General features: G+C 38.4%; 1 protein-coding gene across 2 annotated transcripts in view; it reads left to right on the plus strand.

The window, feature by feature from the left end:
* NELL2 (neural EGFL like 2) overlaps positions 1-18645 on the plus strand; it is a 114453-nt gene that overhangs the window by 10822 nt on the left and 84986 nt on the right. For both annotated transcript variants that reach the window (XM_079994164.1, XM_079994165.1), the window contains exons 3-5: positions 10039-10189; positions 17722-17895; positions 18019-18115. In XM_079994164.1, the coding sequence (XP_079850290.1) occupies positions 10039-10189; positions 17722-17895; positions 18019-18115 (422 nt within the window). The remainder of the gene's footprint in view (positions 1-10038; positions 10190-17721; positions 17896-18018; positions 18116-18645) is intronic.

Below are 18645 nucleotides of genomic sequence, written 5' to 3' on the forward strand. Positions count from 1 at the left end.
AGTTCATGAAATGCTCCTTGGTCAGAATATAATAGGACAATAGATGCAGAAATGCAAAATAGTTTACAGTTGAAGAAAAAAATCATCTATTTCACAAACAATGCATGTAGACCATAGTTCAGCTAAACTTAATTTACATTTATCAAGGAATAAGCCCTACTGAGCATAATGAGTCTTACTGTTGGGTAAACATACATAGAGCTGCACTGCACACCACACTGAAACCAATGAAGCAAGTTTTTTGTGACTAGCCTAATATTTTTCTATTCATATAAAGCCAGTCCAATTAATTTCAGTCGTGCTTACTGCTGGAGAAGGGGGCAAAGGACTGCAGCCTGAGCCTATGCATGCTTGCTCCTCAGGAAGCATTCAAAGCCCCACAGTCTTCAATGGAACTTACACTGCAATCCTGTGCACAATGACTTGAAAGTATGTTGCAGCTAACTTTAGCCAGATCAGGGCCCTAAAACTTAAATACTACACTAAGGGATATATGAAGTTAAGCAGGCTCCTTTGGAGCCCATCTGATAGTATTTTATATTAAAGTGGTAGGATATTCCTCTGATAGTCTAAGCTAGCTCCCTACACAGTCAACATCCATGATGCTATTAAAAACATGGCTAAATTCCATATGATTCCATTATATCAACTGCTCTCTCTGTGTGTGTGTAAGATACACACACACACACACACACACACACACACATATACAGTGTGTTGAGAATGCAAAGGTATAAAACCTCCATTTTGGGCTAGAACTGGGTACAAGTGGCTTCTTGAAATTATCCACCCTATTTGTGAGCAGATAAATTGGACAGGGTGAGGAGAACCATGGGGCAGGGTAATTCTGCAGAGTGAGAAAGCTATGTAATGATGTAACAGCTGTTTTGGATCCACTGGATATAAAGCCCAGTGGCTCCTTTAAGAGAGTAGTGCAAGTTTATCTGTTATGCCAACTTGGAGCTGGCATGACAAAATAACAAATCCACCCCAGCTTCCACGCTTGCTGACATGAGCTGGCAGGGCTTTGGATGCAGCTCTGTTACTGCAGTGCCCAACCTCTGGAATGACCTGTCAATCTATAATCCTTCACACACATTCCGTACTTGGCATTGTAACTCACCCTATGACATTCAGGTGAAGGGTGGGGATATAAAGGTTGAAAATAAGTAAACAAACGCCATCAAGCACAGTGTGTTTTCAGTAGATGTGTTCTGTTAACCATTTGTAAACATAGTCAGAATTGTAGTCTAACAGCTCCACCCTAAACACGTTTATGAAGAAGTAAGTTCTATTTATTTCAGTTGGACCTGCTTCAAGTGAGCATGCTAGGGACTGAAGACCCAAGTTTTAGGCTTCAAGGCAAAAATGTGACAAGATTTAAAATGGTACTTGACAGTCTTCTAATTGAAAATTTCTTTTTTCTCAGCATGGTATGCATTTTCCATTGGCTTGTGAAGTCTGCATTGAAAGCTGTGACAGTTGTGCTTTTTGTGACAATGCTGTGGTACCTAAAAAGAGCATGATAGAAAGATGCTGATTTAACACACATTTAAGTCAGTGAGAATATAGTAGGCTGCAGTGGCTGTAGAAGTGCATGCAATTACAGTCAATCTCCATAAACCAAATATACTTTGTTGGAATACGATATGATTAGACAACAGTGGCTCTGGAGGGTACTTTATGAGGGTACTATTCAGAGCAAACGGCAATCAAGTACATCTATAGGATCCTTGACAACACAGGATGGTTATAAAAGATATATTCATCTTTAGAGAGATTCAGCACCTACGGTATAAGTCCTCACTCAAATTGGCTTAGATTTCTAAAGTTTAATTAAATGGGCTGAGGCTACTGATATTCAGTCTACTTCCCTGTGTTAGGTCTGATCAGTGGTAACCTGGAGGAATCAAAAATTTCAGATACTCTGTAGGGGTTATAGATAAGTGGTCTTCAGATTTTCAGACACCGACTCCAGCCTTTGATACAAGAACCAGTTTTAACTGGTTTAGGACTCTGTGCAAGAACCTAGCAACAGATGCTACTTTATATACTGTATCAGGTTCATGGCTTCTTTGCATCCCTAGCATTTTACAAAAGAAAAAAGACCCAAATTTTTGAAGAATGGTGGCAGCACTGAAGGGTGGCCCACCATAGGTTAGTCTGTGTGTTCCCTTTATGTGACGTGACCCACCAGCTGAAGACCACTTTTGTTTTTTCATTCCAAGAAGCACAATTTGTCTTGCCGTAACACTGCAGTGTAAGAAGGGCTGTATTCACCAAAGGAGCCCCATCCTCTATTGCATTTTGTTATCCTTTGTCTCTTATGCCCTGCCACAATCTGGTGTCTCTTGTACTAATCTGAATGAAAATGTGTGATTAAAAATAGATTTGTCCTTTTGCAGAATCACAGTACTGATGTCTGTCTTTGTAATAAATGTGCTTATGTTCTCATCATGGCCATTGTCAGAGGAGAAGTACGTTGTTGCCTTGGAGAACATACTTAGAGAGATTCTGACTGTTTGATTGGCTTTTTCTTCTATCACGTTTATTTAAAAAGTAGCTGAGTGTGGAAATAGCATTGTAAATAATGAAAGTGAATATCATTGCCAGATATGTATTCTTCTTTCCGGATGTTCTGCAGAACTAAGTCCTCTTCCCAGCCAATCTAGTGAAATCATTAATTTATTGCTGCATCATGATTCTGACACTTCTGGAATGCTTGCAGAGATTAAAGCTCCTTTATCAACATTCCCAAGACTGTGATGTCTAAAGACCTCAGCTGTTCACAAGTGGCTGAAATTAAATTCTGACTGTTCAACAAATCTACACTTAAAAATTGATTTATAGCTGAAACAGTTAGAAGCTGATTATATGAATACATACTCCAATTTGGTTGAGGAAGTTTTGTCAAAAAGCCTTTTTGGGGGGCTGGGGGTACAAAGTATATGATCCTAGGTATGCTTATTTCCATTGAATGAAGTTTAGAATGAAGTAGCTGATTGTAGAACAAGGATGCTAATATAGTATTTTCTTAATAAAATGACTTGAAGGTTTCACTGCCTGAGATTTTAAGCATGGCCAGTGCCACTGAAAAAAGTTTCTATAGAATTAATTTCCATATGCCTGTTTAGGAATAGGGCATCAGCACAATATTCTCACAGTACTTTTCACAGCTTGCTTGCACCAAGCCTTGGTAATAAATTTAATGCCATTATCACCTTTATCAAAGCATGATGTAAATATGAAATGTGTAAATGAAACATCATGTAAGAAAGGGAAGTTTGGAGTCTTTCTTTAATACCTTGGGGGCCACATTGCCATATTGCTTGGAGTCTAATGGGATTCAAAAAACATCTGGAAGGCTGTAGGCAGGTGTAATGTTAAGGGTATACATGCTTCTTATACAAACCATATATTGAGCCTTTGTATCACAGATACTCTTGTGGCAATTTGGTTTGACTGAGACGGTCCAGGAAGCTACTGTATGCCTCAGGAAGCAGTATTTCATATCTGTAGAAGTGTAGGAGCAAGTTGTGGTTATTCACTTGTCAGGTTATACAAAGGACAGTTCATTTAAGAAGCATATTGTTTTCCAGAACTCCGCCCTGGTAAACCCTGGTTTTGCTTAAGTAACAGTTGTGCAGCATAGCATCTTTCTCTTAGTTAAGTGGCCAAATGTAGCATGGAAAATGAGGAGATGACATCTTATTACTTGCATTCTCTCTGCTCTTCTGCAGCAGCAACTTCCTCCTTAAGATCATTTCCACAGGCTGCTAGAGGACTCTCTGTGGTATATTTTGCTGGGCTCAGCAAGAACAGTGGTAACATCCCATCTTTTGGGAAACCTTATTGTGTATCTAATAATCTCACCAATTTAGAATTGTCATAAAGTGGTCATGTTAACTGGGGCTGTGTGAGTTGTTATAGCCAGATGTAAACAGGTAGGAGACTTCATTCAGTTTTGATATTACCTATTCCTGTAGTAAGTAATGACCAACGTTTAGGATTGATTTAATTTTATATATATATATATATATATATATATATATATATATTTAAAAAGTTAAATTCAGATATTATTAAAGCAATGCTTCCTGACATCAGTTATAAACCCACTTCACCCACAGGATGAACTCTATAAAACTTTCTCATAGCTAGGAATGTCCAGTTAGTAGCTGCATCAAACTTTCAAATGGATATCAGGCACCTGAAGGAGTTTCGGGAAACAGTTGTAGGCAACTATATTGGCTTCATGTGGAGGAAGCCATGGCACTGTTCAAGGCTGGTGCACAGCCACAGAGAGTAGTTTCAGTTCTAGAAATAGGTGAATTCAGGTATCAGTAGGAAAGTAGCACGGAAGAGCGAACAGTTCACATTAGGAATGTAGGATGTAGGCATCACATCAGGACCATGGACAGAGCACAGTCGGCTGTATGGAGCCTGGCAGACAGATGAGCATGTCTCAGAAAGAGTAGCTCACAAATGTAATCTGTCAATACTGATAAGTGTCTTGGAACACTACTTGTCACTTCTGGGTGTGGTATGGTAATGATGGCAGGATGCTGGGTGCTGCAGAGATTATGAAGAGCATTCCTTGCTATTCGAGGCAACTAGAAGGGAAGCAATCCTAGGGACTGGTGATCGTTGTGGTGGGGATTTAAGATGATTCTGTTACTTCTTTAGTGGAGGAATCTGTTCCACTGTGTTTTCTCATTACAGTGGTACCTCGCATTACATACGCTTCAGGTTACACACTCTGCTAACCCAGAAATAGTGCTTCAGGTTAAGAACTTTGCTTCAGGATAAGAACAGAAATCTGGCTCCGGCGGCGCAGTGGCAGCAGGAGGCCATATTATCTAAAGTGGTGCTTCAGGACTATTTGTTAAGATAGGTGGGCGCTAGCTGCCAATGTGGGCAGTTGGGGGTTTGGGCTATTTGAGTGGGGTTAGCCATTCTAAATGGGAAAAGTCTATCTGAGATTTGGTTTGGAAAAGGGTTCTGTTTAACAATTATCTGCAAAGGGTGTGTATCTTAAACTAGGTTTTGTGCATCATTTGTGAAACAATAAACCCTCATAGGGTGAAATTAAATAAACCCTTAGTTTTATTTCAGAAGTCCTTCCTTATACAGTGGTAACCTCTGGTTACATACGCTTCAGGTTACAGACTCTGCTAACCCAGAAATATTACCCCGGGTTAAGAACTTTACTTGTGCGGCGGCGGTGCAGCAGCAGCAGGAGGCCACATTAGCTAAAGTGGTGCTTCAGGTTAAGAACAGTTTCAGGTTAAGAACGGACCTCCGGAATGAATTAAGTACTTAACCCGAGGTACCACTGTACTGTTATCTGAGATATCCCAGGGACAAGAAACTTATCGGTCTTGGAATTATTATTTTTCTCCAAACTTTTGACATGGTACTGAAGCAGTTTCTGCTCCTGCGACTATCTTTTCACTGAGGGAGAAAGTCTTAACTCTCATTTCACATGAATTTTGGGTTCTTTAATAGATCTCCTTTGAAATTTAATAGACAAATCAGTCTAAATTATATGGACTCATAGGTTCTGGAACCTAGGTTCCAGGCTAGGGAAAGAGAACATGTGACCACCGAGACACCAACTGCCACGCTCACTGTAACTGATGGGAGTTGGTGTTCAACAGTATCCGGAAAGCAGCAAATTCCTCATCCTTATTCTAAACCATGATTTCTATCAATAGTAAGCCAATAAACTCTGCTTCATCTTGTGTGCTCTTGTGTGTTGGAGATATATTTCCATATTTGGGATTAAATTTAAGCTTTACACAATATAAATTGCTTATGTAAATTACATTAGACTATAGATGCCGTATTAATAAACCTTTTAATAACAGTATTCTGGAATTCATACCTTTGAAATATTTCATGAAAGTGCTCATTTTCAGGAAAGTGCTTAGGTTGGAAACGTTTTATTAATTCATGAACTATTACTTTAGGAGGCAGGTGTCACAATTAAACTTGCACTAACAATTTGCTGAAACACAGTGGATAGAACATTTTAAAAATTACTCTGATAGTTCAAGGGCAACCAGAATAAAAAATGGGTTTGCATTTCAATTATCAGCACATAGACATTTTGCTGAACTTTTGTCCTGGTTCTTCTTCACTGGCACCTATTTGAAGTCTACCTGGTTCATTTTTCAAATTCCTCAAGGAAGGGTCAAATAGAACAGGAAGTAATTGGTTTGGGTGAGAAAAACACCTAGAGCTAGGTCAAATTGCAGTAGGCTTAGTTAAGTAAAGTTCCCAGACATTTCATTAGTAATATGGGTGAAATTCTAGTAAAATCTGTTTAGGTCTGGATGGATATGGGTTTATGAGGTCAGGCCATCCATTGGAGAAGATATTGCAAAAATATTACTTTTTATAAGTATTGCAGAGTAGCCATGACAAGTGAACTGTTTTCAGCATCCCTGTGTCTATCAAAAGGTAGCTATTTCTCACCAAATTCAATTGGCATTAGAGTTGAAGGAAGTAGCTAAAATATGGTTTAATAATGAAACAGTCTCCATTCCAGTTAACACTGGGAACATGCTAATTGAACATTCTGCAATCATTACTGATTTGCCTATTCTTCATTTATCTTGTTTCATTTCTACCAAAATTTAACTTTTGATACTTCTTATTTTCTTCTCTGGCTCTAATTATTTTTTAATATATTTTGCATAAGTTTCTCTCTGAAGCTTTTTATACATGTCATTCATGCAGTCCAACTCTGCATGACTGTGCAGAAGTAAAAACCACTAAATTCAATGGGACTTACTCCTCAATGAGTGAATTTACTATTATATTACAGTTGATTTATTAATTGTCTTCTAAGTCAATTCATACCCAAACGTTTAAAAATGCAAATACAATGAATGCATTTTTTAAAAAAGAAAAACAAAACTAAAATCCTAATGAGCAGACACTCATGGTAGAAAACCCATTTACTCAACCAGGACCTAACTGGAATATCATAATAAACATATATATGTTCTGAAAATGAAAGAGATAGCCACTGTTCTGGCAACTGTTTCAGAGAGCTTCTTCTATAATTTTTTTCCATATCTAATAGTTATAAAGCACCTGATAATCATCTTAGAGTTACTAGTGGATAGTTTGTAGCTATTAGTCATTGTATCTATTATATTTTAATGTTAAATAATGCCAAACACTTTTGTGTCAATCCCTCTGATTTTTTAAAAATAGATTACAACAATATCCTCTTTTGGCCTCATTTACTAGGCTAAATTGGCCCACCTATTCTAATTCTGTGTCTGTCCAATACTCATTTTTATATGTCAGATGAAAACTGCAATCAGATAAAAACCAGGGAATTTCAACATTTTTTAAACTTTGGAAAACGTCACAGTTGTATCTGTTGTCTCAATCAATAGAATGATGGACTTAGCTCATGGGTATGTTATGCTTAGATTGCAATCTCTCTCCATTAGAGAGATATTTTCAAAACGTTTAGAACATTCCATCCTACCTGAACCAGCAAGCATGGTTTAGAAAGTTTAACACCAATCCAAGGCATGAAATCATGGTGTAATGGGAAAATAATTTCTCTATAAACCTGCATCCCGTGCACAAACCATTGCTGGGCACATATAGAAATAACTGAAAACAAGCCTATCTTGTTGGCAGAAAAGCCAGAACTCCTTTCCCTTTTAGCAAGTGGTACCCACTTTTGGCATTGAAATCTTAACAGCACACCCAGCTTTAAACCTACCTGTGCAGGGACACATTGAGAATAGGAGATGGGTGAATCAAATCTTTACTATTGCAGCAGACTCCATAATGTAGTCTTTTGATTCTTCTCTTTTAAGAGTTTTCATCAAGGCAAGAGAAGTAAATACAAATTTATTTCCAAAGGTTGGGTGAATCAGATTTCTTTGCAGATGTTGAGGCAGAGTGAGTTGATCTTTGTGGAGACTGGCCCATAACCAAGCTGGGGAGGTCCAGGAACTCAAACACTTTATTATAATATTGCTTTATTGATAGAAAGTTGCAAGGTTTAAACAGGTTTCTAATAACAGCACAAGGTAAAGTAACTTGGAAGCTTAAAAATAGCAAAGCTATCTTTTCTTACTAACAACTGAACAACCACTTACGCAGCATAGATGAAGTTCGGTAAGAGATCGCTGAGCATACAATCACTTTTCAGATTTAGCAGCATAACAGGCAATAGTAACTACATTGTGAAGAGAGCTCCATTTGATGACCTAAGCCAGATTCAAGCAAAATGCTGGACCCTATCCCATGACTTGATGTAATCAATCATGATGCTTGATTAAAAGAACCTTCAAAACAGTGCACACTCATCCCTCCCATCTTGAAGGACAAACACCCCTTCCTATCACAGGTCTTACTTAACTGGTTCTTACTTGCACTGGCCTTGAAGTACCTGCACTTGGTGTCAGTGCCTAGGAAATTCAACCTGGAGAGGTTCACAGCATCAACATCCCAAAAGGCTCTTGTTTATCCCATAGCTGCAGCCTTGGATACAAACACAAATCATGCCTTCCTCTCTCTATGCCCTTTTGCTGCTTTTCTTTTAGCTCATGCCACTGAACTCTCAGTTCTTGTCTTTGTTCTTTTTCTAACTACCATCCAGTTGAGGACCCCTTTGCTGTCTCACACAGATCCATTCCTTTGTTCCCCTTAGTGGCCCATCACCCAGGTAATCACCTCATCTGTAAGCTAGCCTTGTTTATATTTTAACACTAACCCTGGATCCCAGGGTTAGAAAGGTATTTGCATACAGCCTACTCCCTATACCCAAACTCATAACAATATTGTGGTGACGTGGGCAGTCCATGCTTAAGGTAGAATACAGCATAATTTAAGAATTACAGTCTTCCACAACAATTTCTAACCGCAAAATTACATGCCTCCTTAAATATTTATAAACACTAGTGCTTATTAGAAAACATACTATTTAAAATTTTAATGCTTTTGATTTGAATTGTGGATTTTATTCTTCATTCTTTGCAAAACGTAAAGTGCCATTGTGCTTTGTAGAAGTTTGCTGCATGTTAAGACCTTGAGGTGAAAGACATTTCTCCGTGTGTGTTTTTCCTTCCATCCTTTGGGGAATAAATTGTTTATATTGCCAGAAATTGTTAGTGCACATCAAACCATCATACAGAATACAAAAGCGTGTTACTTGAGTCTTAATATGCCATGGCTAAAAAAGAAAGAACACTGGGAAGTAATTGTATTTGAGTTGCTTCATAATTTATTAAACACTTCCATTAAATGGTAAAGATGTATTGCATTCAAAGAACCATATGAGCCAAAGCAGCAAGGATAATAAAAGTATTCAAAGTTTTTAAACTATCAGTTTTAATTTGATATTCTTTCAAAAATGAAATGCTTAAGTATTCTCAGTTGGGCTAAATCCATCCTTGGTGATCTCTAGAAAGAATTGGCTCTCATAAATAGTGCCATTTTATGCTCAGATTTTAACAATAGATTTCTCTGTAAGTCTTTAGAGACTTTAATTGGCAGGATAACATTTTATTCTTCAGTATAAATACAAGACTATGTGAATCCACACTAAAAGCATGTCATGGTTTGGTCCAAAAGATGGTTGACAGCTTTGTGGGACTGAATTGTCAGTTGAGTAGTTACTGGGCTACATCCAACAGCATTGCTCAGCTGATGTTGAGGTTTCTATCAATGGAAGAATGGGAAAACTAATTCCAGAGATTTCTGTTCTCTTGCACCTCTCTTACACACACCTAAATATCATCTATAGGGTCCCCCAACACCCTGGAGCAGATCTGGTGAATGCAGAGACTAAGGCAAGGGGGGGGGGGTAGCTGGTAATTGCTGCTTCCCCTATTTGTTGATGGAAGCACTACTGTCATCTGAGTTACATTGTGGAATACTATACAAACTACAGTTTCAAAGTTTAATCAACTGTAAATATTTGTCTTCATGCTTAGTACTACTGATACATAGAGTACATTTGGTAAAAAAAAGCAACTCTCATTTTTTGTTTCATTCTAGGTGCTTCAAGAAATGTAAAAGCATCTCCAGAGAAAGCAGAACTCTTTTTTCAGAAGCTAAGAAATAAACATGAATTCACAATTTTGGTGTCACTCAAACAAACTCGCTTAAATTCAGGTGTTATTTTTTCTGTTCACCACTTAGATCACAGGTAGGTGCAGATACCTAATATTTATTGTTTTTTTGCTGGCATGCTGAAATGTGAAATAAGATTAAAATAAATCAGAAAGAGAAACCTGAGATTAATATGCAGCATAACCCAATGCATTTATACTCAAGAGGTAAACCCCACTGAGTTCAGTGGGACTTACTTCCAGGTAAAAGTGTATAGGACTGTTGCTTTATGCTGCGATACTAAGCATATCTATGTAGAAATGAATTTTGTGGAAGCAGATTAGAGTCACTTTCCACTAATTATATGACTGGAATATTAGCTGACATATATGCAACACTACTTGGAAATTACTGTGGCTCATATGACTGTGAATAATGTAAATAGATAGAAATTCACAAGTTAAGATCTATCAACAGATTATATAACTAGTATCTATCAACAGCTGTCGCCATTTAAATGTCTCCCACTGCTAAGGGCATAAAAAGTTTTTCTACCATTTGCCTGTCACCCTACTGTGGATCTCATCCTCATCTAGTGTAAATCAGCTCAACCTCATTGCCTGTAAAAGACCTGTACTATTTCACAGCATCTGTTGTCTTACCTGTGTGCCTTCTTACTATTTGCCTCACTTACTTTCAAACAGTGAAGACTATCCAAGGTTACAGAAATAACAGCAATAGTAATAAATGGAAAAGCAATGCTGTTTGGTTTAAGGAAAGCAATGCTGTTAGGTTTAAGAGACTAAACTATGTGACCTGAGGGCATTTGAGAATGATTTCATCATGATACGACAAGAAAATTGTTGTCACAGTTAAAAGAGGTGTTATTAAGATTGTTACGCATCTGCTGCAGCTGCTGAAACAGTCAACATATGACCCTAGCAAAGAATTGTCAACAATGATCCATGAAACGATATGAATTTTCAACTCAAACTTCAAGCTCCTATAGCATCTCATTGAAACAAATGGGTTTTGCTGCCATTAAGTAGCGTATGATTGGCAACTGAGCTATCATGCTGTAATAGGGACATTTTCATTCTTTCTAACAGACTATGGGAAAGTTAAACTACCTTTAACTATGGTAGGGATGGTGTATACCTTTTATGTTATTACTGTTGAACAACTTTATATTGTATCTCACAGGGATTATAATGATTGTTAACATGGTAATTTTAAATTAAGTGCTAAAAGCTCCTTAGAGTGCCTCTTAAATTTATGTTGTCAATTGCACATGCGAAACAAGAGGAACAATGGCAGAACCTTTCTAAGAAGCTGTTTTTGTAAGAATTCAAGTCATTTGAAATTGGTACAGTTGGTTTGGCTAGAACTTTGTACATGCTTACATAAGCAGATGCCTGAAGATATAGAAAGTTTTTCATCACAGGTGCATATCATATTTAATAACATTTTAGCATCTTTCAGATAATGCAGAGTAGCAGTGAGCTCGAAAGGCACACCACATCCAACATAGCTGGGACTATTATAATCCCAGAAAGAAGATGGTCATGGTATAGGGATACTTTGGGCTTTAGCGGCACATCCTGAAAATATTATTGGAGTTTTATTGAATTTTCTTGGTGGGTTAAATTTCTCAATTCAGTCCCTCAAAGAATTAAAACAAATATTCAGAACATGCTCCTGTAGAGGTTTAGGCACATGATTTGTCTGATTTCTACTCAGAGGTAAGTGTCATTGACCTCAAGGAGGCTTACTCCCAGGTAGGTATGCATAGTAGGAGTAGGGAACCTCAGGCTCAGGGTTGAATGTGGTCCTCCAGGCCTCTCCATCTTGCCACAGGCCACACCACTATGAATCCTTTTCTGTGCCCTCTTTGAATATTTGTTCTTGCTTGGAAAGCCACTTGCCGTGTGGATGGAAGATAGAGATGTGCGTGTGTAGAAATCTGTGACTTTTGTTTGTTTGGAATATAGCCTGCTGTACAAAGGTAAAAGTTGGAATTGAAACCAATATAGCTCACCTACTCCCTACCTGTGAATGTGAGTAACTCCCAGAGCAAAATGTTAGGTCTGCTGCCACCAGCCCTCTCGTTTTCTCTCAAGTCAATGAGAGATTGATTTTATTTAGGGAATTGTGGGAGTTTCCGGTTCCCTTCAGGGATGGGTCCAGGGAATCTAGGCACAGTGGGGAGAACACGGTCAGTCATGTGGAGCCACAAATTCACTTCAAATGTCAGCAAACCATTTTAAGAGAGTTTATGAAGAATAAGGTTAAGAAGACAAAAGGGAAAAGGCAGGACAGCTTATACAACAAAATAAATACACATTTTAAATAGAATAGAATAGCTGATGGGGAAGTTGTTTGAAAGTCAGCCTTGAGAACTCCAGTTCTTGCAACACCTACTGTACACTTTGGGCCCACCCACTTTGACATGCAGCCCCTGGAGACCACACCCACTTTGACCATGCAGCCCATGGATAAATGTGTCCCTTGGCCTGAGAGAGTTTAGCTACCCTTGCTGTAGAGCTTGTAGACCTGGCTCAGCCCACTGTCTAATTATGATAATGTGCTTAAAAAAATATATCTCCCAGTGGCCTTCTTCAGACTCTTACTGGGCTGGTGCCACAATATGTATGGTGGAGGTGTGGTTGTGTGCAATGCCCGTCTTACATGGGTATAGTATGAAATGTCAAGTGGGCAGTTCATCTAAGGGCAGTATGTTCAACAGCCCATTTTTCTTTGTTTTGGGGTAGGAGCGGGAAAGTGTATAAATCAGACCATAACACGTATGGGCTTTCATGTGCAACACCCATGTCACATGTTATGAAGAGGTGGGACACATCTGTATTCTCCTTCACTATGTGAGTCACAGGACAATTGAAGTAAGGGTCCAAACTGGAACTACATTCTCATGTGCACTAGTGTCAGATATGGGACAATTGCAAGTGGTTCAAAATATGGTAGCATAGATGAAAGTTAGAAATTATAATTCAACAAAACAAGATTAGTATCAACAAGATTCATATTAGTGTAAATCATATTATTAGGACAATGATGGCAAGACTGACTTTCTGCAGATCAGATTCCTTTTCTGTAGTCTAAGTGAAGCTATAACATAAAAACTATGAATACAGCTTCTGATTAATGAAAGCATCTTAAGCTGTGTTGAATGAAATACGTTTTATTAGAATCTAACCAAGTACAATCTCTTAATTATATACAAATTAATGATTGCCACCAATTGCTCCTCTATTACACTGAACCATGGAGTGTGAATCTATTATCCATTTTGTGTGATTTCCTCATTAATCTTTCATCTTGTTGTTCATGATAAGAGGTCATCAGTACTAATAAATGTTAATCCCAATGCCCTAAGAAATCTTTGTGGATTTTGGTTTAAATAATGAGTGCAAATGGGTGAAGAACTTTTCCCTTCAGATGAGCAAATAAGAAAATGAGAAATTAGAAAAACTTCAAACATAGACTATATGTTTTGAGTTGAATACTTATTTTATTAAATGATGCTAGTCAGAAACAGTGAGCGCATTGAACTGCAACTGTACTCAACTTATGACTGTGCTTGTACAGTTTATTCATATCTACTGAAGGAAAAACTGAAGTAAATACTTGCTTTGGTATTTAGATACATGGTTACAGTAGAAAAAAAAATATAAATATGTAAAAGGTTTTGGCGTAAAGTAGGGGTAGATATCTAAAGTGTACAAGACCACTTGCTCCAAAATAAGTAAATAGATTTGGATTTAGAAGTGGGTATGATTTGCCACAGTCCTCATTATTTTCCTGCTGTTTCTGCTTCATTACCTGATCGCTTATAGTTTACAAGCAACATACCACAGCTACTTTATCTATTACTTGAATCTTGTAAGTTCCATCCAAAGAAGTAACAATGACATCAATTTCTTTTTGTCTTTTTCATCTAATATTTTCTTATCACTCAGTTTTAATAGCATAAGCATCAACCAGATTTCTTTAGTCATTTGGGCAACTGTTTGATCATTCTTGAACATTCTTGACGCCGTGAGTAGTGGAAATGTGTTGAAGCAGTTAAAATAAATATTTGTTTTCTGTTTAACCTTGTCAAGTTGGAATAACCCCAAATATTGGTTATAAAGCAGGTCATTAAATTGATGGATGTCCTGCTATATTTCTCTGGGTTTTTTCCTGGCAGCTAGGCTTCATTTAATTTTTAAACTTCTTGTCAGTGCACAAAATGAATTCTGGCAATATGGTGTAAATTATTCCAGTTTTTAAAACTTCCCATGAGCAAACACTTTAATGAGTTATATTTACTGGCCCACCTTGTGTATAAAGGTTCAGAAGTTACTCAGAATTTGCTGATGCAACAAAAATATCATGGGTTCGGGCTAGATTTCACCTCTAGTCATCAGAAAGGCTCTTATTTATAGAAGGCTTTTGATTCAGTAGAGTGGTGTGTGGGTGTGGGTGAGAAATTTGCTGATCCCGCACTCTCTAACACTGTTCTATGGCACCTAACCCTCTGGAACAGCATGGGAGGTGGTTCTGTGACTCCAGGTAAAGGTAAAGGGACCCCTGACCTTTAGGTCCAGTCATGACCGACTCTGGGCTTGCGGCGCTCATCTCGCTCTATTGGCCGAGGGAGCCGGCGTACAGCTTCTGGGTCATGTGGCCAGCATGACTAAGCCGCTTCTGGCGAACCAGAGCAGCGCACGGAAACGCCGTTTACCTTCTCACCAGAGCGGTACCTATTTATCTACTTGCACTTTGACTTGCTTTCGAACTGCTAGGTTGGCAGGAGCATGGACTGAGCAACGGGAGCTCACCCCGTTGCGGGGATTCGAACCGCTGACCTTCTGATCGGCAAGTCCTAGGCTCTGTGGTTTAACCCACAGCGCCACCCGCCCTCTGTGACTCCAGAGGGAAGGCCAAAAGTTGTCTACCACCTCTCTACCAGCAGGAACGTCTGCAGAGAGGAACTCTACTTAGATCATGCTCCCAGTAGTTGAGATACCCCCTCCCCCTTTAGCATTGTATTGACATTGTGTTTTAAAGAGAAAGTTTATTTATAAGTATAATTTATGCAGGTCAGACACAAAGCCAAATTGTAAAATTTCATTCATTCAAGTTCTTGCTTAAAATTGTTCTCTAATGGTAGACTCCAGTCACATTTGAGGGTATATTAGAGTTTTAAAAAAGAACATGTAGAATAAAAAAATAGATCTTAGCAAATGCTAAGCTTGTGAAGATTTGCATACTTTGCCTTCATCGGTTTTTCCTGCATTGCATGGTTGTTGTTTTTCAGTAATCTCACTTCTGAACAAATCACCAGTTAGGAGAAATAGAATTCACTCATCTGTAGACACTTTTTTGCCACTTTCTTTCTAGCTTCCATTTTTGTAAAAAGCAGCAGCAGCAGCAGCAGCAAGCAACAGAATAATAATTTGGGGGGGAAATTAAAAGCAAGTTTGAAAAATTAAATGAAAATAACAGTCTTTTAAAAATAGTTCTCTCAAAGCTGAATTTCAGAAGTGGAGTTCAAAAATCTTTGAAAATGCTGGAATATTGCTGAATTTTGGATTTTAAAAATTGAATTTTACTTCTGCTCTAGTATAAAGTTTTGAGCCAATAGAATTTCCATATTAAGCATCCATGAGAAAAAGCAATGGAAGTAAAAGGGAAATGGAAGGTGCAAAAAGCTAGTCATGTCAAGTAAAAACAGAATAAAGGCTATTTAGGTGTGATTTCTGCATTTCAGGGGTTTGGACCATATTACCATTGGGGTCCCTTCAGACTCTATAATTCAATGATCCTACAAATTATCATCATTATTATTTCCTTTGTTCTTATGCTTGGTGGGGTAGGGAGCTGGATCTGGCTGCCAAATTCTGACTTCTCCAAACTAACCTGATGTTTTACGACCACTACCTCTATCATGGTATCAGGTGAAGTGTTTTCATTTGCCCTTACAGTGTGAAATCAAGCAGCACAGGCAGAGGAAAAGGGTTTTGCACGTGCTGCTGACCAGTACCTGTGAACTGTGCTTTCAGTAAAGGGCTGCATCTTTACATGCCTGCAAGTGATATCATATATGATGTTAGGTGTAGGGCAAGGGTTGGGGGAAATGGCCTTTGAGATTAATTAGACCAATGGGTAGAAGATTCTGCACCTCTGCTTTAAATAGAAAGATTAGTTCAGGAGTCACTGATACTATTGCACAGCCATGATAATCCATGAAGCTATATTATATTCAAGGGGTATAGGAGCTCATTCACCATTCAGTCAGACTGAGAGGTGCATGTTTTATGCACTGCTCCTGTAGATAATTCACTACTAGTTCATGTGAACACAATTAAAGGGGCTAGATTATTTTGTCGTAATGCCATATCTCTGTTGTTAGCACTCAGAGTTATGAATAGTTCTGCTTAATTTTGCATTGTTTCACATGTTAATTTTAAATAAATAGATAATTAAGATGTGAAGAGTGCTTTGGCCTATTCTATCACTGTCTTGTTTTGTTTCCTTAAAAATTGCCTTATTTCAATCCTTTTAAGATTGTGGTGATAAAAGAGGTAATTCAATTGGCATATATTCTGTCAACTCTACTATTTTGTTTGCAGATATATATATATTCAGTTGGTTTGACTTCTTGCCAGTGCAATAAAAATTGGCCACAGAACAAAGAATTATTGCATGCATAACTTTTGTTGCTGACTTCAGTTAAGTGTTCATTAATACAGAGACTAGAGTGCTTTGAGACACCTTGAATGTTGAAGAGAAAATAAATGCACTTTGCTAGGTGTGCAAAACAAGTCAGAAATGCCTGAATTTTCCTGTTAGCTGGGAATGTTTCTTTGAAGAGAGAAGTGCAGAAATAAATGAAAGGCATATGGTGCTGCTTTTCTAAGGAGATTTTTTACTATATATGTATATTTCAATAAAGGGAAATACAGTGGTACCTCGGGTTACATACGCTTCAGGTTACATACGCTTCAGGTTACAGACTCCGCTAACCCAGAAATAGTACCTCGGGTTAAGAACTTTGCTTCAGGATGAGAATAGAAATCGTGCTCCGGCAGCACGGCGGCAGCAGGAGGCCCCATTAGCTAAAGTGGTGCTTCAGGTTAAGAACAGTTTCAGGTTAAGAACGGACCTCCAGAATGAATTAAGTACTTAACCCGAGGTACCACTGTACAAATACTGGAATCAACAGGAATGTTGTTCCACAAAATGGGGGCTGTCACACTGAAAGCCTGTTGTCCGTAAAGAAAACCCAACACATGGTGTCTTGCTCATATATAGGGGCTCTGCATGATGGAGGCATCTTCATGTATCATAATTATGGCAGAGGCCCTACTCAAAAGCAGGAGCTTGCTCATTGCAGTTTCTTTACAGACAACTGTGCACAATGTGCTGTGGTTGGAGGAAGAAGAAGACATCACATCAGGGGAAGGGCTAAAAGTGGGACCCCATCCAAGAGGCAACAAAATCATGCCTTAGATGTGAATAATGTACAAATTGAATTTTCTCTCCTTTCTGTTTATAAACCAGTATGAATTCTGTTTCCTCCTTATTAACATTGCTTCATGAATTGATGATCCATTTCTGGTGCAGGTACTTGGAACTAGAAAGCAGCGGCCATAGAAATGAAATTAGATTGCACTACCGTTCAGGAAGCCATCGCTCACATACGGAAGTGTTTCCTTACATATTGGCAGATGACAAGTGGCACAGGCTCTCTTTAGCAATCAGTGCATCACACCTCATTTTGCATGTAGACTGCAATAAGTAAGTGAAGAGTTGTGTTTCAATTACTTGAAAGTGCTGCAGCATTTTAGATCATTACTGGATAGTATGAAAGTAATTTCTTATTCTTTTTTACTTTGCTCCTGTTCTCTCATTTAAAAACAGAATTTATGAGAGAGTGGTGGAAAAGCCTTATCTGGATTTACCTGTTGGCACAACCTTTTGGTTGGGACAAAGGAATAGTGCACATGGTTACTTCAAGGTATGTTTTCCTCCATATACATATATATTTAATTTTAAAGTTAGGATCCTCTACACAGATTGTAGAAGTTATCTCAAATGAATGTGAACTTGGGGCACTCGTATCTCTGATTTCACGTTTTAACCATTTCACACGGTTTTGCTGATTTGACACAACTGACCATTTCCTAAGCAACAGGCAATCTGAGCAGGATCCTGCACATCCATTATAGGCGCGTAATGGAAAACAAAGAGCCCCAATTTATTTCCCAAGTTTCCCAAGTATATTTCCCGTCACCTTTTTAGCGTATTAGTCCTCATGACGCTTCAAGAAAGTTCGACCTGGAGATGCTCCCCATATTTTTGGATCAGCTTCTCATGATTGTGACTGACAGACCACTGTGTCGGGAGATACCTGGGCTGCATAACGTCCAAGAAGTGTTGTCGCCAGCGCCTCTCCAGCTGCATGAGAGAGCGAAGGCCCCCGCGGGAAAAACACTGGACCACTTTTAGGCCATGTGGCATGTAGTTCTCATTACAAATCCTGGTTTC

The sequence above is a fragment of the Podarcis cretensis genome (genome assembly GCF_951804945.1).
Source record: "Podarcis cretensis genome assembly, chromosome: 10".
Lineage (NCBI taxonomy): Eukaryota > Metazoa > Chordata > Lepidosauria > Squamata > Lacertidae > Podarcis > Podarcis cretensis.